The following is a 25,753-nucleotide window of genomic DNA, read 5'->3' as shown; positions in this document are numbered from 1 at the left end:
CATTTTCCTATATGTACTTTGAAGAAAGATATAATGTCAAAAAATAAGACAGAATTTAATTGATCAGGAAATTAAATAGAAAAATTACTTATGTAAGTGTTCATCTGTAACAGTTGAGGAGATAGGCCAAGTAGCTTAAAAAGAGAAGTTATAAACTACACCAAACTATCAAAAAGTGCAAATTTAAATTTTTGCTTGTAGTCTATTGGCCACAGAGGTCAAGGACAACACTTGCATCTGTTTCATGAGTTCTGAGGAAGAATGTTAAATTGAGATTTGCCAGAAGCAGAAAAAGAAGAGCAAGATGTATGCTTGAATCTGATCCTTTATCGCACTTCTTGATTATTTTTTTTTTATTTCTTGCTTTTGGGTAAAGGAAAAAATATTAAAAGATTAAAATGACAGCTGATTAAATGGGGTCCAGTTCATTCCATTCCCAGATTATTTTGAAATCTTACTGAAACCATTCCTTGTTAGGACCCAGAAGGAAAAATTAATCATTTCAGCCAGTGTCAAGAATCAGACTACAATTCACCAGCATAACGGTCTATTGAACATGTTCAGTGACTGTAGCCCAATCTCCAGGCAGGTTTTAGACTGTAATTAGGCTTCTAACTATTGCCATTATGCAGCAAGATGAAGTTCAATGATTTTATGGGCACCATAAATACTAAGTTTTTATGTGACTTTCCACAAAAATATCATCAGTCCCCAAAGGTAAATGTCACCTGTGGGTTACTAATTAAAGAGGTGAAATAATGCAGCTCCACTTCAAGACTCTCTCTGATGTCAACACTTCCAAAACATATGAGAACTAAAAATAGCTCACTCTGTTCCACTAACAGTGCCAAGACAGAATATTGTCATTTCAATACATCCTAGTCACTAATATTCAGGTTTTCAGTGCTATATTTTATTACTTCTTAAAGTAAGAAAAACAGAGAAGTATTTTACTCTGAAACGCTTCTTCTTCCACTTGTCAATATGTAATTAAAGTAAATGCTCTTTGCTCTTCTGTGGCATAAAAATGCTGACAAGCTTCTCTGGCAAAAAAACGGGCTTTGCATCCACAGGAATAAAATGAACCTTTCATACAGCTGCACTGGAGGTGGATTCCTCACAGGAAAAGGTATTTCCAGTGTTGTAATTTATGCCCAGTAGATGAACCATACTCCAGCCCTGCAAAGGCATGACCTTGCTTTCTTCTGACCCCTTCTATGAAAGATCTTCCTAGAGCTATAAAAATGCTGGAAGGTAGTGGCCTGCCCTTTCATCTCTATGTAGCCATTTAAAGCCCACTTAGTGTCTAGGCCAAAATTTAAAAGAAAAATAGGAAATGACATCATCTAAAAGTTTTATATCTAAGACCATTGTGGCATTGTCAAGTGCCTACCACATTATATGTAAAACTAGTAGCAGTAGCTTCTGAGGGTCTCAGAACAGCGTGTCTGGCTGGTTTGGAGTCCAAAACTGAACTTGAAGCAGCCTGTTTGTCTTGAGCTATTTTCCTGAAATATTTGTGCAGTACTTTTAATCAGATATTTTTAATACTGGTCTGTGTCTAACTTCTCTTTCTCTTTGGCTGTTGGTCATCTAGCTATCCAAAATGAATAGACGTCTCAGGGTTAAACTTTTAAACTTTGCTCTTTTTATTTTTTTGGTATGAATAGTCTCACTCTGCAACAGGAATTCTATACTGCAAAAGATTCAAGTTAAAGATTGGTGTTCCTTTCAGGTATTATTGCCCCATCCCTGGAAGTGTTCAAGGCCAGGCTGGATGAGGCTTTGAGTAACCTGATCTAGTGGAACGTGTCTTTGCCCATGACAGAGGGGGTTGGAATTAGATGATCTTCAAGGTTTCTTCCAACCCAAACCATTCTATCATTCTATGATTCTGTGATTATCAGGCCTTAACAACATTGGTTTAACCAACAATAAAAATAGAATATATATTAATGCATAAAGGTTTATTAAACAAAAATCACACATATATAGTACTAAATATGTACTTACATCGCTGTTTTCAACTTCTTTATCATTAATAACGAATCTGAAGGTAGAATCTGGTGATAAGCTTTCGGCCTGAATCCAGAAACGAACTTCTCCTTTCTCAAGAACCTCATAAGCTAATTCTGATTTCAGAGGTATTGCTGCAGAAAGAAAAGCAATCAAAACGTAATAATGCATGAATCCTTGTGAGAAAAAGGACCATTGTATTAAAATACCAGTATCTCCCTATTATTTACGGAATGCTGGATATAGAATACATTTTATGCAGGGAAATGACATCTTATGCAGTCTTTGGCTGATTTTAAAATTATTTTCTCAAAGGGAGAAAAGAATATATGGCTTATAGTTTGCACATCGTTTAAGGAATTGGCTAGTAGTAACGTATAGTCTACTGTGAAACCTCAAAATACTTTTAGGAAATGATGATTTTATTAAATGCAAACTAATATTGTTCTAAATGAATGTAAAGATAAGAAAGGAAGTTGTTCCATGAAAATGAAGCTGCTGCTGTCTCAGGAAGAACCTTTTTGGAACTCCAGTCATTAGTATGTAATTATATGTCTTCTAGAAGTATCAAATAGATTCAGATCTTCAACTTACTTGGATTCTTTATTTCATTGCTTAATGCCATCAAACGTTCAAGCTCTGAAATTAAGAAAAAGACTCATGTTTTAATTTATTCTGAAAAATAAATCAGAAAACAAGTGTCAAAGGAGGTACATATCAGCATCAGCAGATAATCCCCTTAAGTCTTATATGTGAAATATCCAACTCTCTTCAGAAAATGATAACTAAAAAATAAGATGTAAAAAACTTAAAAAACTGATACATGGATTTAGCAAGTGTTCCTATTACATGGATTTTCATGCACACTCTCTTATGCAAAAAATCTAAGCAAGGGATAAAAGCTATTTCAAACTCCCTATGGGATTTAAACAAAAGATGTGAAACAATAGCTTCTAAGCAGTGTATGAGGTTCCTTTATCTGCTGACTTCCTTTCTGACACTGTACCTGAAAAGCTTGTTTTACTATGGCAGGAAACAAGATTGAGCGAAGATTAGTCTGAAAACAAAGTTCAGAAAGTCCTATTTAAAGCACTAAATCCTAATGAAGGCTGCATGAGAGTCTAGAAATCACTTTATTAGGTTCTCCTACTAACCCTATTTATCATATTTATTACTAATAAAGTCTTGGAAGATGAACATTACTGCTAATTCCAAATTTGTAGATAATATAAAGACCAGAGGAAATTAGCAGGGATTTATGACGTGGTCCAGGATTTAGCAAAACTACAGGAGAATTTATAGCATTTGAGCACCCAAGTGGGCAGTGAAATAATGGTTTTCAGTGATAAGATACAAAATCTGACACTCGTGCGGGGATCCAGTACAACCAAAAGTGTAATTTTGAGTGATAGGTATGACCAGGGAAGACATAGGCTAAGCGTGGGATGGGAAACACCTTCAGTGCTCTTCTACAAAAAAAAAATTTGAAGGTAGGAGTGACGGTGACAAGACCTACAGACAGGTTTCAGAGTGATGCTTCAAAACTAAGCCAAAGGGAAGTTCTCATGATCAAACGCATATCTGTCTTTTCCTACAGCATTCATTGGAAAATTAAAAATACTATGAGTTTAGCTTTCCCTCAAAGACACAGATATCAGTAATGACTAAGAGTTCAAATAAATGGTCTGTGTCCTGGAGAACCATATTTTTTGTGGCTGCACATGGATTTCTTCTCAACATCTCCTTTGAATGGGAGGTTTGACATGGTTCCCACTTAGTATCAGGCTCACACTCAGTCTCATTTCCTCTGCTTAAATGCTTTAGAAAGAAGGAAAGTAGAGGGATGTGCTTGCTTGAGGAACTGGTCATAGCAATTACAGCCTGTGGACTAAGAAAGCACCAAAGTAATTTTTGTGCTATTGAAAAATAGCGAAGTCCCCCTCTTTGCCTTTCACATCAGCACCTCTCAATGGTAAACCAAGTCAGACTGAAGCAAATTCACTGCAACTCCAATGAAACAAAACAGCTACAATGAAACAAAGCAAAACTAATCTAAATTTAAGTCAAAGGAAAATTTAACCCAATGTACTCAGATCTTGTTAAAGCAACATCCTTTTTCTCATATTCTTGTCACTAATTCTCTGCATCTCCATTATATGAAACTATACCTAGAGCCTCAAGATCTGTCTCTAAGTTAGACTACTTGGTAAGAAGAGATCTGATGGTAGCTTTACAGCTATCAGAGAACCAATTATCATAAGATGTGAAAGCCTATAAAGTCAAAGTACAGCAAAACCGGCATACTAGAGAAAGAGATTCATAGAACAGTGAAAAAAGCAACATTTTCAGACATTTAACTGAAAGTGTAACAGGTATTTGCAAATAGCACTATAGTCCCAGCATAAAGAAAACAATTCTGATTGGGCATATTCTTTATCTTTTTTTTTAATTAAAATATTGCCTTACATTATCCCAACTTTCATCACTGCAATAATCAGAAAAATAAGTAATCACACAAAACCTGTTGTGTGGTCTTTTTTGTTTTTCCTTAATGCATAGGAAAGAATACAAGAGTCGTGGGGTTCTCTTTTTTTCTTGGACAATTTTTAGTGCAGTTGAGGTGATAAAAGAAGACTCAAGATGGTAAGGACCTTACCTTCATCATCCATAATGAAGCTGGATGAAACCCCGTCTGTGTCACTAACTGCGATAGAATAGGTTCCCAAGTCTGATTTATCAGGATTTTTGAAGTACAGCTTAGAACTAAAGTAATCAACAAAGAAGAATATAATTAGTGGGGTTTCTCATCTTACTGAGATTTTAACACGACAAACTTCTAATAATTTTAGTAGACTGGCATTACTTACTGATTTCCTTCTGTTTCAATCTTAAACTTATCAGAATCCTCAATCTCCTCATACGATTTACCCCATGCAAAATGAGATGCATCTGTAGCTTCTTTGCACTCAAAAGCCAGGTATATATTACCCTCGTCATCCACACCTGAAAAGATTTCTTTTGTTCCTGCAAAATAGGAACCAACACAGATGTCAAGGCTGTATTTTTCTTTCCAGCTGTAATTCAGAAATTACTACAGCCCATGCAAATTTTGTCCATCTTCACTAACAGATACCGATCTTACTTGAAAATCTTGAAGCATGTTTATGTCATATGCTAACTCAGCATCACATACTAGCAAGATTCTTACTCTACACAAAAAAAAAAGAATACTAAAAATAATAAATGCTTTTGGAGAAACAAATCTATAATATTAAGCTGAATATGAGAAGATACGAACAGCCCAAGTAAATGAATTTTATTATCACTCTTGAAGCTTTAATAAATGTGTTGTCATACTTCTTTTCACTCACAAGTAGCACCTTTGTTTATGAGAATAAGAATTAAAATAACTGATTATCAAATGTTTCCTGCAGTAAGTAAAGCAAAAAGTCTTGACAGTACCTCTGTATCAACGTGATTTTTTTTCTTTAAGTTTTAAGGCTAAGAGCTTCTTAACTCTTGAAATACTTATCTGTGCTACAATATCAAATCAGATTGATTAAATTCATTTCTAACTATTTCAGTATTTTAGAAGCAAAGGAGATAAAACAGTTCATTACCTGGCCGTGCCTCAACAAGCACTGGTTCAGATATCTCAGATGACTTGCCTACCCCAGCATCATTCACTGCACGAACTTTGAAAACATAGGTATGACCTTCATGCAAATCAGTGACCTTGAACAAGATAAAGACCAAAGCCAGTTTAAAAAACAAGCTAAACTCTTTTGTTTACTCATATGAAGATATTAGCAGAAGTCCAAGTACAAATACATATTTTTGTTGTACTCAATCAGATGTTTTTAGAACTCAGTTTTGATTTAACACTAACTAATCAAAATGTTACCTTCAAATAGCGCTTTGAAGTAGGTTTTTCATTAGCAGTGATCCAGTCTTCTGTATCTACTTCCTTATAGTCCACTAAATACCCAGTAATAGGGCTTTTGCCTTCATATACGGGAGCTTTCCACAGAAGAACCAGTGATGTATTTCTAACTTCACAAATCGTGAGATCATAGGCAGGACCTAAAATATTTCAAATACTGGAAGTTCACTTCAATATAATAAATTTTTGCAAACTGGCCCTGTAGAGGCCAAAATGCATGTTTTTAATTTTGTTTTGACTGTGTTTGCTCTCAAAAATCTCATCCTTTGCAACAAACCTGGTATGTGTGGTACTTAGGTCATTTTCTCCTCATGGCTGTATACAGCAATACCTGCTTTACGCAGTGAGTGACATTAGTATTCTGAAGCATACATTCTTAGCTAGATCTCAGTAACTCCATTTTAGGGCAAAGTTATTCATGTGGAAAATTCATGCAGTTTGAAATTTTCCAACAAGTAACAGAGCTTTCTTGTCTATTATTTAATTCACCAGCCCCACATTGAAGTTGCTTCACTGAGCCTGACTCAGGTTGATAATTTAGCATCAGGATTTTTATTTTTTCTTGCTATACACGAACCATGATCCTTCAGACTTAGCCAAAACCCATTGGCACCAGTGGACTTTGGATCAAGCTTCTCATTCCCTACAGAAAAATTGTTCACTGTGAAGTGGATAACAATAGCCAAGATAAACATCTCAAGAGGATATCTGTTAGAACTATTTGCATCAAAACCATTCTAATGCTCTATGAATAAGTGAGAGTTCATACCTTTGCAGCTATCAGGTTATATTTTCCCTGCTATACCTTCCTTCTCCTTTACTTAACTGTTCTAGTGCCAGTCAGTTTAACTTGTAGCATTTATTTTTTTACTATACTCTTGATATTTATTTATAACAGTAAACTATAAAGCCATAAACATATCTGTTTCCTACCATGCTGAAAAACCCATGGCAGAACACTGATATTCAGCCAAATAATGTAGCTGGAAGCTTGCTTCTTCTGCTTTAAATTTAGAGGAAGGAAACCTGAAAGTACCTGAGACTTAGGGATTTTCTCAGTGTTGTCAATTTGTCCTGAACCAAGTTTTTTTTACAACACATCACACCACTTAAAATAAAGAGTAGAAAAATCTTACAAGTAAACCGGATTGCCAGTCCAGCCCACATGATGTTAACCAGTGACGAATGAACATGAAATTTGTAAAGGACGTTATTCAGCAAATATACAGCAAAAAAACACCAGAAAAGGGTTTCTCCATAGTGGATAAGCACACTTCAGAAAAGAAATATATAAGTACCTGTTGCAGACCTTATGAGAATAAATACTGGATTTCTCATGGAATGACTGCAGTTTTCAAGGAGCCTAAATCCTTCTTTCAGTGTGTTGGTTTTGGCTGGGATAGAGATAATTTTCTTCATAGTAGCTAGTGTGGGGCTATGTTTTAGATTTGTGCTGAAAATAATGTTGATGACACAAGGATGTTTTAGTTATTGCTGAGCAGTGCTTACACAGAGTCAAGGCCTCTTCTGCTTCTCACACCACCCCACCAGTGAGTAGGCTGGAGGTGCACAAGAAGTTGGGAGGGGACACAGCCAGGACAGCTGACCCCAACTGACCACAGGGATATTCCATACCATATGGCACAATGGTCAGCATATAAAGCTGGGGGAAGAAGAAGGGAGAGTGGGATGCTTGGAGTGATGGAGCTTGTCTTCCCAAATAACCATTACACATGATGGAGCCCTGCTTTCCTGGAGATGGCTGAACACCTGTGAGCCAGTAGGAGGTAGTGAATTAATCCCTTGTTTTGCTTTGTTTGTGTGCGTGGCTTTTGCTTTAGCTGTTAAGCTGTCCTTATATTAACACACAAGTTTTCTTACTTTCACTCTTCTGATTCTCTCCCTTATCCCACCAGAGAGTGAGCAAGCAGCCCTCTAGTGCTTGCTGCCAGATGGGGTTAAACCACAACACTCAGGGCTCTTTAAAAATTCCAACCTAAATATCTGTATATCCACAGACAATTAAAATTCCACTAGCAGATGCACCTGCTAGAACTCTAGATGGTAGAAGAAAATGTATAATGAAGTATGTACTGTTCTGAGGATTCTGAGACCATAGAGATTTCATTTTTTTAAAGTCATGTAAAATAATTCCTTCGCTATCATTGCTAACTCACAGAGGCTCACAGTCACCTAAGACCAGAGTTCTGCAGAAGGATAAAATAATTATGGGCTCTGGGCAAGAATCCATCACTTGCACTGGAAATCCTGCAAGGGGTTTTGGCCTTTCTAAGGAAGCCTCTCTTCCATATCAAAAGGTGAAAGAATATTTCATTGCTACTGGGAGTATATTGCAGTCACATTATATTAGTCTTCAGTATCTTCAGTAAGTCAGGGAAGAGGGTCAGCCTCTTTCTCACAGTCTTAAATCTCAATTTTTTCATTTCATTATTGCTAAGCCATTGTTTAAACATTTATTCAAAAAAGGCTTGTGAAATATTTTAACAGGTTTGGTGGTTGGGGAGATGAGGGGGTTGTTTATTTGTGGTGGTTTTTTAAGCAGGAGGAATGCAATACTCTCTAGTTTCATAATGAGAACAATGTAATCAGCCAAGGAGTAGAAAGGTCAGATTGTTCATTACATAAATGGAAATTTCACTCTCTTCATTTCCTGAAAGTGCCTTTTATTTTATTTCTTTATATATCATTTAAAATGAAGGATAATCTTCACTTGTTTACACACTAGGCAATTTCACTGACATTCTGAAAACACTGTAGAAAGAATAAATTGAAGATCTGTTCTTTAGGGAAAATAATTGTTCCACTGATGATGCATTTATACTAAATATTACAAAATTGTAAGAAAATGTAATTAACACAAAGGGATTTAAGGTCAGGAGATTAAACATTTTGTTATTGACAGCTTTGTCATGTCATTAAATCCAGAAGGTAAGATCTATTAACTCAGAAGAATTTAGCTAGAAAGCATGGAGAGCAACTCTCTGACAAGTTTCACAGAAAAGAATCTGGGCATTACAAAGATCACACTTGGAACTTAGCATAACTGTGTGAGGGGTTTTTTAAAAAGACAAATAGAAGGAAAATTGTAAGCAGGCAAATAATTGTAGGAGGCATGGAGCTACCATTTCACTACTCAGCATTGAAAAAGCTTTATTTGAAACAGTCTCCAGTTTGTATGCTGCCATTCAGGAAAGACATGAACCAACCAGAAAAAGTTCAAAGAATAGCAAAAAAAAATGTTTATTTAGAGATAGGGGAATACATGATCTATGGGGAAAGGTTGTCTGAACTGGATTTTGTCAACTTAAGGGGAAAGCTAGGGGTCTGATAAGAGTCTTTAAACACATAGAAAAGCTGTTATCAAGAAGAAAAGAATAATCCCTTCTTCATGTCCTTGGTGGACAGGACAAGAAGGAAACAGGCTTAAATTGCAGTAAGAAAGATTCAGGGATATTAGAAAAACTTTAAAACTGTAAGCATAGCAAGACTGGGTATAGATCCTGTCCAAAGAACTTGGACTTTTTTATGGGTAGAAGTCTTTAAGGATGGATTAGACAAGCCTCTGTCAATGAGAAAAGTATAGCTGATCTTGTGTGTGGGCAACCAGTTGAATTAGATTATATTTGAGAGTCTTTCCTAGTAAATGATTCCATGTTCTTACTGAGTTGTTTCTTGTTCCAGGCAATAAATATTTTTTTACTTAACATAGAAAACTGAAATTTTCCTACCTTCTTATGTTAATTATGCCTTTTTTAAATCACTAAAAATTCCAATAGTTTTATGGAATCAGATTTAGGGGTTGGATTTTTTTTTCTTTGCTGAGAAAATAACTGCATGAACATTTAGACATGAAACAGGTGTGTGTAGGTGTCAGGTTCTAATGACATAAAAAAAAGTATTAGAATGGATTTTTAATTGCATACCAAAGCTCAATGTCATAAATAGAATTTGATTTAACATCAGTATTTTACAGCATTTTGGGGAAAAGAACTTAGAAAGATATTAAAGTGGTAGGTGCCTGTGTTTTCATTATGGGCTATGCTGTGACACCCCTTGTTTAGGCAAATCAGTAGCAGACATCAGAAATAGCTTCAGCAAATTTTTGCTTGGTATGAGAGAGTGTTACAAAATAAGCAGATGGGCCTTCAAAAACCTTTTCGTAGATAATTTACAGAACTTGAGCATTACTGAGAAGAACCAATTCCCTAGATGTCTAACATTTAGGCACAAATTTACATGCTCAATGAGGCAGACTAAAGTTTGACTTTCTTTTACTAGGGAATCTGAATTCATGATACTTCTTATTTAACATATTTTACAGAGTTCACATGGCAATTAGCAGTCTTCAGCTACACCTACACTGCTAAACTACAGACAACATAAACACAGGTTTGAGTACCAGCACACAGTCATTCCTACTGCCTGTTTGTTAGCACACGTGTTCTAACACCTGACTAATAATAACCTCTCAGGTAACACCTGGGTACAGTCTGGGGAAACATAAATAAGGGCACACTAGTTGAGACTCTAAGACTTCAGCTGTAAACTGTGAGCTACACTGTGCTACTTGCCTCTATGTCAAGAAACAGGCCCCTGCTATGTCTTATTTAAGAAAAAACACATAGTTTTGGAGTCTGAAACTCCAGGAATATTCTGAATAGACTGCAATTATGGTTCAGGGATGCCTATGTATTGTATAGGTGGTGAGTGTGAGGTGGAAACTTGTAAGGCTGGGGATGAAGAGCTTACAGAGATAAAAACAGACTAAAGGCGGAAGACTTTCTGCTCTGCACTGATTTGGGCAGTGAAAGAAGGAGACACTCAGCAAGCTGAGTAAAGGCCACCCACTTCCCAAGACATTCAGCATCCTCAGTGGGGATGTGGAGGTAGCTTTTAACAGGAGATCTCAGAAGCAATGGCAATCTCATCAGGCAATATGGCAGAAATGAACCAAAAGCCATCCAACAGAGTTTGGCTGGAACATTACACTGACTGTGCTTTAAGTTTATATTGACTTGTGTTGTAGTTTACATGAGGAACCAACAGACTTACCAGGTTCTGGCATAGTCCAGGCTTTACACTTAAAATGCTCACTGGGATCTGAAGGTTGACCTATTCCAACCAGATTTGCAGCAGCAACTTTGAATTCATAGAAGGCATCTTCTGTTAAATCCTCCACCTTTTTGAGAAAACAATTCAACACATCAAAAGACATGATTTATACTATTTTAATAAACTCAATTCTAAAAAATAAGCATTCTAAAATTGATTAATTAATTATCAGGCCTTACAGCTGTGCTGGACTACTGGAAGGATCTAATTTGAAGATGTTACTCTTAAACCAAACATACTACAGAGATCTATATTGTACTTCCATGTTTCAGCCACACCATCCTAAGAATAACCGCACTCAATATATCAGCATGAGAGGCTGTAAAAGGTTAGAACAAAAGTCCAGAGAGCCCACTCAAGGAATGACCACTAGCAGATATTTGTGGGTGAGTGTTCTAACGTGAAATACCTTCTTGCATTGCTTTTGAATGGCCATTCGTAAGCCATTCACTTAAGCAAGAGTTTGAATGATGTTTTGGTCTAAAGAGGTCATAGTGGACCGACCAGGGACAAAAGGAAAAAACAAGGAAACTAAAGGAAAAGCCAGCTCCATTAGTTCAGCAGTGTGCTAATATAATTCTGGGAAAGATTACCTCAGTAATTTTTTCTGGACTGTATGCATCTTTCTCTTAATTTTACCTACCATTACAAACTGAGGAAGTAAGCACAGGAAATGGCATGACCAGAATCCGTGCTACACCTCTGCAAATGTCCCCGGTAAATGAACCCTGACTTTTCTAAGTCCATCACCACATCATCATCTCAGATTTTGAGGTCAAGGTAGACAAGCTACAAGGCATGAGCTTCTTGACACCCTGAGTGCCTATGGTAACCGCCCCCTTCCATCCTTCCTGTTCCAGACCATATAAATACAATAAACAATTCTTCTACAACTCAGTCCTCTACATAATTCTCCCAAAATTATATTCAATCCTATGTCTCAAGAAAGAGGCAGCTGAGGGTAGTACTTCTAGTTGAGATACTGAACAGTTTTAGATTTTCACTAATAAATAAACTGTATTGTCTGGGAAAATGTGACATAAAAAAGGATTGGGGTGTGATTTTTTTAATGGTAACAAACATATAATGGGATGATAACAAACATATGATGGGGCAGCATCAAATACAAGACCAAAGCAAACAATGTAAGCTAGGAAAAGTCGGGTACTAATACAATTTAAATAGAATTTCCTGAAGATAGAGAGCTATGTAGTGATTCACAAGAGCGAGTAACAGCTCAGCCTGTAAATATGCTTTTGAAATCCCAGGTTATTAAGGGAAAGAATATTTGTGGGATTCCCATAGAATTCTTTAATCAGAGAGAGTTAAACCTTTAATGATTGCCCTGTGCTGTATTGCATATCTCAGGGCCTTCTGTGCTTGCAGTATGTCATAAAATATTCTGTGCTTCGAAAAGCTGTCTTGCTTTTATTTCCCATCAATATTTCAGATTACAGTCATTCAAACTGATGTATGAAGATGCACCTCAGGCACAAGCACAGTTACTGGCAGGACTGAGACTTAAATATCCAGTTAATTAAACTGTGAATGGTTTCTCTTAATTTACATTACTCATTTGTTTACAAAAACATTAAAAAATGAAAATCACTGGAATGCATTGCTTAGTATTGCCCTTTCATGCCTATCCTACCCACCCTTTTTCATTTCTCAACATCTATGCTCCATCTGCTATGTCAGAGGTGCCAGTTATAAACTCAGTCACAATCATACATACACCTGAGTATTGCCAGCTGCCTTCTGTGCATGAAGCATTCTTCCTGAGTTCATCTGCAGCGTTATTTTCTACATTAGTGTCAAGTATCTTCTAAAGACTTAGTTCTGCCCTGAGGGTTAGAGGAAAGTTGCTGACTTGCAGAAATAATTTTAAGAAGTATTTGGGAATAAAATCTGATTGTTTAACTGAATTTAACAAGTGTCAGATTGATTAATTACTTGTTACATCCTATATTTCTAATCTTTGTTCACGGAAGTTCACAGCAAGATTTTCTTCTTTTAAGAAATATATAAAAGATTGTAAGGGAATCCAGACAGAATTTATTTCAAAACTCAAATCATTGCTCTGGTACTCTGGAAAGGAGGCGGTGAGGCATAATGCTAGGTTTATTAATGTACTTCCCTTTCCAGCTGAAGGGAGATTTTGAGAGTAAGAACAGGAACAGTTACATTTGTTCTTAGCCCATCTCTATTTCCTTTACCGGTCTCCAGTTCTAAAGACAGCAAGGTCATCTGTCCTTCTCTCGTGATATTACAGTGGTGATACATATAATGCACATTAATTAATACAGTTTATGAAGCATTTTATAGCTCATCTTTTTCTTTGTGAAAAATGCGCTTCACAACTTTTTCCTCAAAAGTTTCCTCATCTGAAAAGCCTTATTGGTCTTAGAACTTCACAGCAGGGGATGGCACAGATTCTCTATCCCAGTTTTAAGGCTTGTTGCACTCCAAAATACACAGTGGAAGGGCCTGTTTCTGTTGTAACAAGTACTTTAAAAACTTCTCTGCAAGAAAGTAGAATTCTGACAAAAGCAAAGAAATAGTACAAATCAACTCCAGAAAAATAATGATTAAAAACTACCAACCGTATAAATTGTCCGGGTGATAAGGGAAGAATTTACTTCATGCCAGTTTCGATGGTTAGCTTCCCGTTTATCCAAATAATAACCAAGGATTGGTGAACCTCCACTGTATCTTGGTGCTTTCCAACCAAGGGTCATTGAATGACCATCACAGTTCAGAAGTGTGATACCATGAGGATATGATGGACAAGCTATAAGGAAATAAGCACCCTAAGAGTTAGGACAAAGACTAAAATAATGCAGTGTAGAAGTTGTTTAGTGGTTTTTGTATTGCTTTTGTTTTCTGCAGCGTATTGCTGTCAATTGCATATTGGTAACAAAATAGTTGTAAAGCTGCTAATCAATATTAATTTCATCTGCTAATCAATATTAATTTCATCTCCAAACATAAACATGGAAGCTTTTGAAACATCTTTTGAAACAAGATGTGCTACCCTCTCACAAGACAGCAAGAAGGAATAGATGATCTTTGGTATGGAAATGGTAATGCCAGCAAGAGTGTCTCTAGACCAAACACTATGCTAGAAGACTGAAATGGATCAGAATATGTTTTCCTGCTAAGAACCAAATAAGCTGCTCAAGTACTTATGGAATACAGTAAGAATCACCCAATAAGGAAGAAAAAAAAAATGAACTTGAATGAAATGAAGTCATATGACTGTCTGATCTATGGCCTTCATGGTTTTCCCCTCTTATCCCCATATTATATGCCTACTTCAGACTGAGAGTACTTTCTGCCCTATAAGGGATAGAAAATATTTAGACTTTCACTAGCTTAACCTATGTTGAGGCAGAAAAGACATTTCCTTCATGAGTTTACCTTCATGAGTTTACTCCCATCTGTGGCAGAAGCAGAAATGTCACCCAGGCATCTTCCTAGAGATTAAGAAAACTTCTTTCCTGAGCTTTTTACAACCCTACTACTAGCAAACACCCTTTCTAGCAAGCACTGTTTTGTATTTGCCATCCATGCATGGAAGTTTGCCCAAATATGCTCCTTTCTTGACCCTGTTGTGCTACAGTCAGTACAGGATAAGCTCCTGCCCCTAAAGCTCATCTAATATTTTCAGTTGAATTACCAGTATAACTTGAGAGAATGTGACTTACCTCATTCAGAAGAGAATATGTTATCAGAGGCCCTTAATACAGTCCCTGATCTTGCAGCTGTACTAGTGATCAGCATGAAAACAGGCAGTAATCAGCAGAACTGGCCTTTTGTTCTTTTTTCAAATGTAGTGTTACACTCAGAGGCCATAAAACATGGGCTTTGCAATTACTACCACTTCTTCGTAAAGAAGAATGACCATAGCAAACTTCTGTAAATGCCCTTAAAATAATACTGCAGAAAGTTTCTGTCCATGCTAATGTAAGTCACCTGCAAATACTTCTGGTAAATTCCTGTTAAGGTTACCAAAATTGATAAAAGCCATTCACATTCCACAAGTATGTGTAAGATCCATGTGCTCTGTGCCTGGTGACATACCCCATGCAGCCCTTATCCTCAAAACACACAGTGACAAAGTAAAAGGTGCAAGTTTGTTTACAACATAGGGGTGATTGATGTGGAAGTGTTTGTGCACCACCTACCCATATGAGACACACTTTGTCCTAAAAAAAATCAAATAGAGTAAGTTCATTAGTGACATATCCTAATGTATCTTCTAATAGCCATCCTGAATTACAAATCTTTTAGAGGATTATTTCTGACCATGCTTGTTGGTCTTCTCCAAGAGCTAGAGGCCATTCAGGTGGTGGAAAGTTGTTCTATTTTAAACTTTTCATTATGAAACTAAAACTCTGCAGAAATTGAAATTGGATCATAGTAGCCCAGACCTGTGTATTCTTTGTTCTGAATAATTATCCAGCCCTCCACTCAACATATATCACTCCTACTGAAGGTTGCACAATGGGCTGTTACTACATTGAAATTTTGCTCGCAGAGTACCAGAGGAGGTAGATTGTGCTCCAACCTGGAGTAGCCAAAGGGAATTTTCTGTTTGGACCAGCCACACAGTAATGAAGTTTCCTGAAACTGTTCTAAACTGAGCAGATTCTTCACTAAACTGGTTTGCACCATTCCAAATAACCCAGAAGCTACTTGTCAAACTTAATCAAGATTTACAGTGTCTTTTTTACAAGTAAGGAGCAGAATATAATATTTCTATCAGATGAGTAACTTTTTTTACTAATTTAACAATGTCTTTTTCTCTGTAGAACAGCCACATGCCAGAGCATACACTTCTCTAAGGGGGTGTGCTTGATAGCTGCAAAGTGTACCATTATAGCAAGTGAGACCAAAGGAGAAAATATGTAACTCATTCAAGAAATAAGAAGCTGAGTTGCACAGAATCGTACTTACTAAGGGCTGCCTGTACTGTTATAGCTTCTGACTCCTGTGAGTTTTCACTGAATCCTACAGCATTCACAGCTTTCACACGGAAGATGTACTGCTCTCCAGTTTCCAAACCATGAACAACAAACCTGGGTTAAATAAAAATAACATAATGTTTTAGTATATATTTTACAGGAACCATTCTGTTCTGTAACATGAAATCTTGGCAACAATAAGAAAGCTCAACTTCATGAATGCTTCACAAAGGAAAATATTTCCAAGCGGGAAACTGTAATACAATGTTGTGATGTAGTACAACATAACTGGATAGGACACTGGAACAAAAGTCACAGTGCTCGTTAAATTGGTAGTCCTTATCTACCAGGTAGAGTCAGAGAAACTATACTTCCTCTGAACTTTGGCTTGCTAAATTCTTATCTATTGTGGGAAGGGACTATATTTTTCCCTGTATTTTCATAGAATCAGAGAATGGTTTGGGTTGGAAGGGACCTGTCATATACTCATAGTCACTATCAAAAATAGCTTTCAGTTTTGATCAGACATTCTAGGTAATAATTGTAGCAGATAGAATAGTGAAAACTATACTATTGTAGGATGTGTTTACATATGAAAAATTGAAATGTTTTCCTTATTTTTGTGCTATCCCTATCTCTTTGACCAACAATTAGCCCCTGCTTATACTTTGATCAAATTCCTTGACTACTTTATCAAAGGATTCAGAAGAATATGAAGTCACTCAAAATTAATTAATAGCTGACAAAATACACCACAAATATGGGTACATGTGTTTGCCATATACCCATAAGAAAATATAAATTACACATCTAAACTTTGCATTTGATGAGGGATTCCCATAGAAGTAAGCATGATTGTCACAAAGGAAATAACTTCAAAAATCACATAACGAAGTGTGATATTTTCAGGAGGAAGTAAAAAGCACCAGAAGTAGACAGGGCTAGCATCATGACACAGGGACTAGCAACAGGGGCTACTGCCCTTTACCCATAGATGTAGCAGGTCAAGGAGCCCTGATGTTTCCGGAACAGGACACTTGGATTTCCTGCACAGCAGTGTCAGAAGCAGAAGCACTTTCCCCACCATGTTTACAGCAGAGATGGCCTGTCCTTTTGCCCTGATGTCCATAGATTATAGGCTCCAGGAGGAAACCCCCTGGAAAGCTTTTGGGTTCCCTCTCCTTATACTCTTCCTCATGTGCATCAGGTCTGTTTACCCCATAACATAATTCAAACTTTAAGAAAGGCATTTATTTTATTCTTACTCATGTCCAAGACATACAGAATCATGTCTCTAGAATCTGCTCTTATAACTCAAAGTCATGGAATAGACAAAAGATGCTTATCTTTGGAGAAAAGAAAAAGGGAGTGGGGCGGAGAAAGTGTGCCCTGCAATCTGAAAAGCAGATTGTTTTTCTTCACGTCCATTCAACATTCACCTCCCATGATAACACCATTGCTTAGCATGTAAATTGGCTTTAAAGTTTCCTACAGCTTTCAAACCTCCCCAAAATACAAAAGTATTGTCAATACCTGTTATATTTAATGGGTTTATGGTTACTAGGTTCCCAGTGATTTGATCCCACCACAGAATAGTCAATGTAGTAGCCATATAAATCTTCTTCATGTTTTGGCTTATCCCATTGAACTACAACTGATGTTTTTGTATTTCTTGTGGCCACCACCCGACCAGGTGCAGATGGTACAACTAAGAAGAGAGAAAATATATACTATTATGAAATACATAAAAATAAAAGTAAGCGGAAGTAGATGTAAAACTGTACACTTTTATCATATTTAATCACTACAGCTATGGCTTCTCCTACCATGTTAATATTGCTATATGATATGTATCTTAGCATATTTGTTTCACTGTAAGTCTAGAAACTGCCTTTCTTTTGTTTCATTCTGCTTTTGTCTGCAATATATCAATCTGAGGAGGTTAAAATGCCTTCGATGGGCTAGTGTGAATAAATATATTTATTTCCTTATTTGTCTACTTAGAGTTAACTAACTCTAAGCTACAAGGCTCCCTAACTGTCTGATTTTATATAGGTTTTCTGAGGACTGAGTTATAGAAGAACATATTTTCAAATATCAGTGTGGATAAAGGCATACAGATATGAAATATATTAAAATATTCTTTCTCAAATGTTGTCTCTCAAATAAGAGGCTTATGTATGACTTATGTCCCTGTAGAACTACTGCACAACCTCTTCCAGCATTGCACTCTTGTACCTTTTTCACTGAGAGACTATGTCCAATCGGAATTTGCTAAGCTACAATTTGTGGCTCTTGCCTCTTTTTGGTTTTTTGTTTGTTTTGGTTTTGGGGTTTTTTTTTGTCATCTGGCATTGCGGAGAACAGCTCAGCACCATCATCTTTGTAAGTCAGCAACTAAACAAGCCCAGCTACCTCCACCTCTCTTCACAGGTCACAACCTCTAGGCCCCTGGCCATCTTGGTTGTCATCCAGTGGATCTCTCCAGTTCCTCTACATCCATCCCTCTAGACTAAGGGAGACATAACTGGAACCAATACTCCAGGATCAAACTCAGCAGAACCAAGCAGAAGTGGATAAAGCTTCCTTCAGTCTGTCGACTACAGTTGTCGCAATGTAGCATAGTACACAGCTCACTTTATATGCAATGAAAGTTCACTGCTGGTTTATATTGATCTAAACACCTTGAATGTGCATAAATAGAACCAGAAACATCAAGATCTGAATGGAAAACAAAATCTTAGTAGGGCCTACACAGAGTCTCTACACTACAAAACAGCTACCTGAGCTTTCATAACATAAGGAACTAAGGCAGTGTCTCAGCCTTTCGTGATAGGTTAAGAGAGGCATCCAGCACTTGCCCACTGAAGGCACTTTAACCTCCTCACATTGACACATTGCAGACAAATAAAAGCAGAATGAAACAGAAGAAAGGCAGCATTTTTTTCAGCTAGTCTTTCAGTCTCAAAATAAAAAATAGCACTTACACACTGTTGTACTTCATGTAGTACGTCTGTAAGATCAAATGAGTTCAGTTTGAGATAAAGGTACCTGCATTTAGTTTATGTGTAAGTGTCTACAAGCACATGTTCTTAAGCTGCCATTATAGCCAAAGAGCTAGGGCTTAATTAATTTACCCAAAAAAAAAATAATTTAGGGCCATTTTAGAGCATCTGAGACTTCTTCATGGAGCTGCCAGATATGACTCAGGAGATACTACATACATACACCTCTCTGAAATGGCAAATTGAAAACCATTTGGAAAGGTACTAGATGTCTTTTTGGCCAGTTAAACTGAGCCTCTGATCAATGGTTGTTAGAGTCCTGAAAATTTTTCATCTCATCCTAACGTAGATACTCCATAGCTGGATGCTATAGGGCAACTTATGGCAACATCAGCGAACTTATCCTCCAGACTCTAGTTGCCACAGTGAGTGCAGAGCCATCCAGAGCACCTGTAGATGGCTACATAGAAACATCTAAACACAGATGTTAATCTCAAAGTGAATACTCTTTCACCACTCAGTTCAATTGAATACCATTAACTGTCATTTTGGATGGCCTAGGATACTCCATCCATTCTCTAGTTCCTGTTCAAGAGACAAAGCTACCCATAATTCCTGTGTAATGATTGCCATCCCATGAAGCTGTTTCAGCTACCCTCAGGAATGTCAAATGGCACTATGTGCAGGCAACAAAAAGGAGCTATGTGGGTCTGGTGTATTTTATCTCAGGTGGTAAAATACATCCCTGAAAATAATCCAGCAGTTTCTCTTTAAAATAGCATCTTCTGCTTTCTGCTTTCAGCTATGGCTATGATTTATTCAGAACATCTTGCGTTAACCCCTAAGGGATAGCCTATTTTCTGTACTAAGTGGAATAAATACAGTATTTTTCTTTCCTGCCTTGGGGAATGTTGAATGGTTTAAATAATTTATATGCATTAATGAGATATCAAATCAAGAATACATAAAAGCAAAAGATGTTTTAATTTCATCATGTATAGTTGCAGATCAAACTAAAGGTGAGGGATTATATTTTTTTAAATTATGGTAAACATTAAGAAGGCTATATCTATCAGCATTTAGTGAACTACGGTAGATCAGATATTGTAAATATTTCTTCTATTTCTGGCAAGTGTACTAGTAAGAGATGTGCTTTTAAGGTGACAGCTGTCAATACATGGGGCTATTATACATGACCTCTGCAAAACTGCAAGATCAAACCAAATATTTAAGCAAACACTCCCTAAATTTTCACTTCCATTTTTGAATGTGGCCCCAAGATAAACACTTCATTTTCATTTGGAAAGTTACCACTGAATATGTAGACATATCTTCCTCTATCCCTGAAATCTACTCATCTGCATGTCACAGGAATTCTGCACCAGCAGTAATTTGCAACCAAGAATACTAAGAAAGAAACTAAAAGTCACCTTATCTACAGCTGAAATTGTAGGGAATTAGGTAGCTTATAATTACCCGAGCCAGACAATATAATTATCTAGGTTAGTGATTAACCTCTATTATTCTATTTTTTGACAAGTCACATTAATAGAGCACTCTGAAGAATGAATAACAAATTAATTTAACTTTTTAACAATTATTGGTCTCAGCAAGAAGACTTGTGATCGTTAGGAAAATTTTTGAATGTTTCTAAAATTTAGCATCTTGGTCTTTTTGAAAACCTTCACAGCATTGATTTGATTACTATTATTGTAATTATACTGATCTAATGATAGTTGCCTATTTGCATTTTGTAAAATATCAATTGTATTTAATATTAAAGCCTTACAATTAGTGCCTTACCAATGGTATCTTGTGGTTGAATAGGGCTTGTGATTTCAGATGGATCACTGATGCCGTGCTTGTTTGCTGACAAGACTCGGAAAACATATGGTTTTCCTTCTGCAAGGTCAAATACTGCATAGCGAGGAGATTTTACTGCAACCTGCGCATTGACTCTTTGCCAGCTTCCACTGCCAACCATAGACTGGAAAAAAAAAAAAAAAAAAAAAGCTGTAAATCACTTCTGTGAACTGTCAAAAAATGAACACATTGCTGTATTGCATCCTGTCACGAATTTATTTAAGAGCTGTAAGAGAGGGATCACTCTCAAATGCCTCACTTTAACATATGCAAATATTCATAGCTCATGCACTCCATTACTCTACAAAAGGATCTGCATACCTCATTGCCTCCCCTTGCCACTTGTACATACAGCTAGCCTTCAGTTAGGGCCATGACTGTCAACTGTGATTGGTCCCAAAAGAATTACTCTCATGTCCTGCAACACTGGCTTGAACACCCAAAGGTTCCATATAAGGCAAGCAAGTCCTAATGCAAATTCTGCAGAAAGCTAGGGTGGGGAATGTTACTTTACTCACTGCTTTATCTTTATGACTAAGGTCATGTCCCTAAAAGCATTCACAAATTGAAATAATTACTTTTGAATATTCTCCACGCAGGAACTGAGATAATCATCATCACAACTGCACATGGAAGAGAGCCACCAAACCAGCACTCTGAGAGAAGTCTGCTGTCCACTACATTCCCCAGATAAACTATTGACCCAAACCGATAATTAGTCATGGAATCTTTCAGCAATTTTACTAAAACCTAAGTGCCTAGTAAGCAGCTTAAATAAAATTCCCTTCAAGCACAGAAAGGTGCATCCACATTAAATGTTTATAGAATTTTGGAACAGAGAGTCTGGGAAAAAAGAACTGACAGACTGTGAACTTCTTAGAGGAGGAACAGTATTTCTTGGGTGCTTGGAAACTACCCTGTATATAATGAAGTCTACTATAGATAAATAATACAAATGTAAACAGCTGGAAGCCACATAGCAAAATCTTTTTTATCGATACTGAACCACCTAGTGTTCTCAACAGAAAAAAGAAATATAGCATCCATTTTCTTCATAACAAAAAGATGGAAAATATGAAATAAACATTATTCTGACATATATTTTACTATCTGGCATGAAAAACATTAATTGTTGTGTTGTATTTTCATGGAGGAAAGAATCAATATCGCATTTTATTCTGTAGTTTGATTTGATTCATCTGTTAAATAATTATTTTAAGGGAACGTTGCTATACAGCATGGAGAACTCATTTCTATTTTGTGTTTCTTGAAGCCTTTAAAAATTCATTTTTATTCTTCAGGACCGAGTATTCTTTATTTGAAATAAATGAACTACAAATTGTGCTTTTCTAAATTAACAGATGGCCGTGGAAAGCAAAAAAATAACATTCACCTATGAACTAACTGAGCTATTCATATATATAAGTTATTTATATGCAAAATTATTTTTGTTTCAGGTATTAATTAGTATAATGAACCTTTTTTTCCTAATAATAGCCTTTTAGTCCTCATTCTCACTTTCCCTCAGTAAGTTTGGCATTTAATTAAGACTTGTTTGTTCATCATTGGCATTGCTCTATACTGTTTCTGGAGCTGTACGAAGCTATTTCTGTAAAGCAAACAGATACGTATATTTCCCAATTCATACTTAGAATGAAATTCAACTAACCAAGTGTAGGCATCCACTTTTTATCTGGGCTATTTCTGCATATTCTGGAAACAATGCGGTATTTTCATGCCAAGAGCTGGTTCAAATCCTTAAGACAGTACACTTGAAATTTACAGATAAGAGCAGATGTGTGCAACTGGGAATAAGAACAAGGACGACATGCTATTTTATTGCACAAAAAGAAAACTAGATACTTATTTCTATGATTTTCATTACTTCTTTTGAATGTGAAAGGCAGAGTGGGAGAAATCATGGACGTGCTTACTGGAAAATTTAGCTTGGACTTCAGTTTACACTTACTGGTTCAATATCCAGTAGGTAATGTATGACAAAGAATGTAGAGGTGGAATATAAAGGTCTTTTGGAGTGGAGATTTTGATGTGACTGAGAAGGAAAAGACAAAATGGGGGCTGCAAAAAGAGGAGAGATGTGAGCAGAACGATTGTCTGGGAAAGGAACTTTGGGAGCAACGTACTGAACAGATGTGAGAAGAAAATAAATTGCATGGTAAGGGCCTGAGACAAGGCTGTTACAATATTCAAGATGCAAATTGAATGTGTGGCAGTTTTATGGACAGTTTTAGTGTTTGTGGATCGTTAAGAGGGGACATATGCTAGAGGCATAATTCAAAAACCTAAGTATAGCTTGCCACGTAAGAATTTTAGAGGTCAGGGATGAGGCCCAATTTACCTACTGGGGAAACTTTGTAGCAAACAGGAAAGATTATGACCTCTGGCTGTAATCCAATATACCTAATTTAGAAACCTGGCTTGGGGACAGATGTATCTAAATCTCAATAGTTTAGATGGGAGAAGAACAAACTTCCCCTGCTGTGATCACTGAAGTTCCCTGTCAAGCCAAGTGGAAGAGGAAGGCAGCCATGAGGACTACCAGGGAGCAGTGAACCTGAGACAGGCATCTGCTTCTCCACTGACCTTGCAGGGAATAAACTGGAAATGTCAGGGTACAGCAGAGGGGGCTGTAAACCTGCAAAAAGGAAAGTGAGGATCAAATTATGAGTCACTGTTTATTCCTTGCTCTACCACAGGACTACAAAAAAATTTCCCTTTAATATATGCAGACTGCAAACTTCCAGTATTGCCTGTAGGACTGTGAAATCGTAAGATGTTCCTTTTCCATCAAACAACTACCTTATACATGTAGTTTGTTCTCATTTTAGACAGCAGTAAGCAAATAGCACGGGGCCATCCTTTTACCCGAACCTTGAATTTCAATGCTCATTAAATCATGTAATAAGACATTTGATCATCCATTGCTTCTCTAACATCCCATTACCAAATCCCGCTAGATCTCAGGAGGTGTTAGTTTTATTTTTCATTCTGCAATTGTAAAAATGAGTTGAATGCAACTGCACAGAGCAATGAAACACCTTACAGCTGAGTGCCACTGTACCTTCTCAATGAAATACGTCAACGGCTCCCTGCCACGGGGAACAGGTGGATCCCAGCTGAGTACAACATACGTTCTGCTGATTTCTGAAGCATGTACATTGGTAGGAGGGCCTGGAATCTGAATATCACCTGGAAGAGTAACAAACCTAGCAAGTGTTAAACAGAAGATGAACCCCTGGGTCAGCACTCATGCTGCAGCTCATCTTTCTGAACTCCCACCCCGTCATGCAATGCTCAGCCTTAGGGCCTATGATCTCATCTGTGCAGTTTGCTTTCTCACTTCAATTATATTTTGAGAAATGAAGCATCAGTATTACAAGTTACTTATTTACTTTTTCAGTGAAAGTTGTATATGCCCCCGTGAAATCCTCTGCATTCGTCACACGGTTTTTTCTTTGATCACATTTGAATTACTTCTATCTGCTGGGCAGAATGCCTTGGAAAAAAACCTACTCACTATATGCAAATAAGAGACATTTTTTGATCAAAGACAGAATTCCAAAGAGTTGTTACAATAAATTAGACTAGAAGAAGAAATCTGGAAGGGAAGTACAGTAAGGAGAAAAGCAGCTTAAAACAGAGCAGAAAGGAGAAAAGGAAGAAGAACCTATTAGCAACGTACCCTGTAATGTGAGGGTATTACAGCCATATAGTCTAAAGCACTTCTAAAAATCGTGGATCAAAGCCATGAAAATAGGTCACCAGCACTCTGGTAACTCCACCAGTTGGCGTGGCCTGATCAAACCCCTCTCCCCGCTCACGCTGCATGGTTACCAGGAACATGACGCAGGACCTGCAAACCCTGGGCCAGGCAGGAGGAAATCAGTGTGAGCCTTTGTGGCCACGTTTACCCAGCGCAGCGTGAGAAAAAGTCAGTTACATTATCCAAGGGATTACAATGGTGTAAAACAGCACTAGATAGGAGAGGCTTGGACCTATGACAGACAGCTTCAGGCACAGCTACATAGTTCTGAAGAAACTTCGTCTTGGTAATAGGTCATAAGTAGCTACTCACAGATGCCTACAAATATTTTATTTTTATGGCTTGCAATAGAGAAAGCAAAAAGTTTCACTCATTTAAGGTTTGGTTTGCCACTTCTCAGGCTAGCAAGGAGCATGTATCTAAATGCTGGAGATTTGACATTAAAAGAAAGAAAAATGTTTCATTAATAATCTCTAAATCATTGAAGTGATGTTTTAACAGTTTATAAACATCTGTAGAACCAACCTGGCTCAAAATATACACTAAAGTTATTTCATCACACATTTCCAAATCAAAACCAGACTTTTTTAAAAGCAGACTGACACAAAAAATTTCCAAAAAATACACTTTTTTTTTTTAAGAAAGGCATGTGAATCAGATGAGTTTAAGACAAAATTTCTGACCTACAGTCAAGAAAATTACAATAATCCTTTACAGCACAATGCATAAAGTCAAAAGGTTTCCATCTGGTTTCACATAACTAAATTTCAACATGTTTTCTTACATACTTGAAAAACCCAAAGTTGACATAATTTTTAATGATATAACACGATGGTACAGCCTGCTCTGGCATAATGGAAGGTCACCCAGCACAGAAAAAGGAAATCCATTTGTGATCTATGAGATCACTTTTTCAGAAATGGTCTCCAATTTTGCAGATGAAAGTAACGTTCTATATAAACAATGGTATTTGGATAGTCATACTCCTTTATTAAATACACAGCTTCATGAAATCCAAATATCATTGTTCACGCTTATGCCA

At 36.9% G+C, this 25,753-nt stretch overlaps 1 protein-coding gene across 1 annotated transcript in view; it reads right to left on the bottom strand.

The window, feature by feature from the left end:
* MYOM2 (myomesin 2) overlaps positions 1-25,753 on the bottom strand; it is a 61,898-nt gene that overhangs the window by 22,105 nt on the left and 14,040 nt on the right. The window contains exons 9-20 of the mRNA XM_010078776.1: positions 24,010-24,137; positions 20,868-21,051; positions 17,593-17,767; positions 16,052-16,173; positions 13,696-13,883; positions 11,033-11,159; positions 5,921-6,099; positions 5,637-5,751; positions 4,884-5,040; positions 4,673-4,779; positions 2,611-2,655; positions 2,014-2,150 (exon numbers count right to left, since the gene is read on the bottom strand). Of these exons, the coding sequence (XP_010077078.1) occupies positions 2,014-2,150; positions 2,611-2,655; positions 4,673-4,779; positions 4,884-5,040; positions 5,637-5,751; positions 5,921-6,099; positions 11,033-11,159; positions 13,696-13,883; positions 16,052-16,173; positions 17,593-17,767; positions 20,868-21,051; positions 24,010-24,137 (1,664 nt within the window). The remainder of the gene's footprint in view (positions 1-2,013; positions 2,151-2,610; positions 2,656-4,672; positions 4,780-4,883; positions 5,041-5,636; positions 5,752-5,920; positions 6,100-11,032; positions 11,160-13,695; positions 13,884-16,051; positions 16,174-17,592; positions 17,768-20,867; positions 21,052-24,009; positions 24,138-25,753) is intronic.

This window comes from Pterocles gutturalis, unplaced genomic scaffold, assembly GCF_000699245.1.
Source record: "Pterocles gutturalis isolate BGI_N339 unplaced genomic scaffold, ASM69924v1 scaffold15378, whole genome shotgun sequence".
NCBI classification, from domain to species: Eukaryota; Metazoa; Chordata; class Aves; order Pterocliformes; family Pteroclidae; genus Pterocles; species Pterocles gutturalis.
Note: the sequence above shows the minus strand (reverse complement) of the source record. Positions and strands in the feature narration are given on the sequence as shown.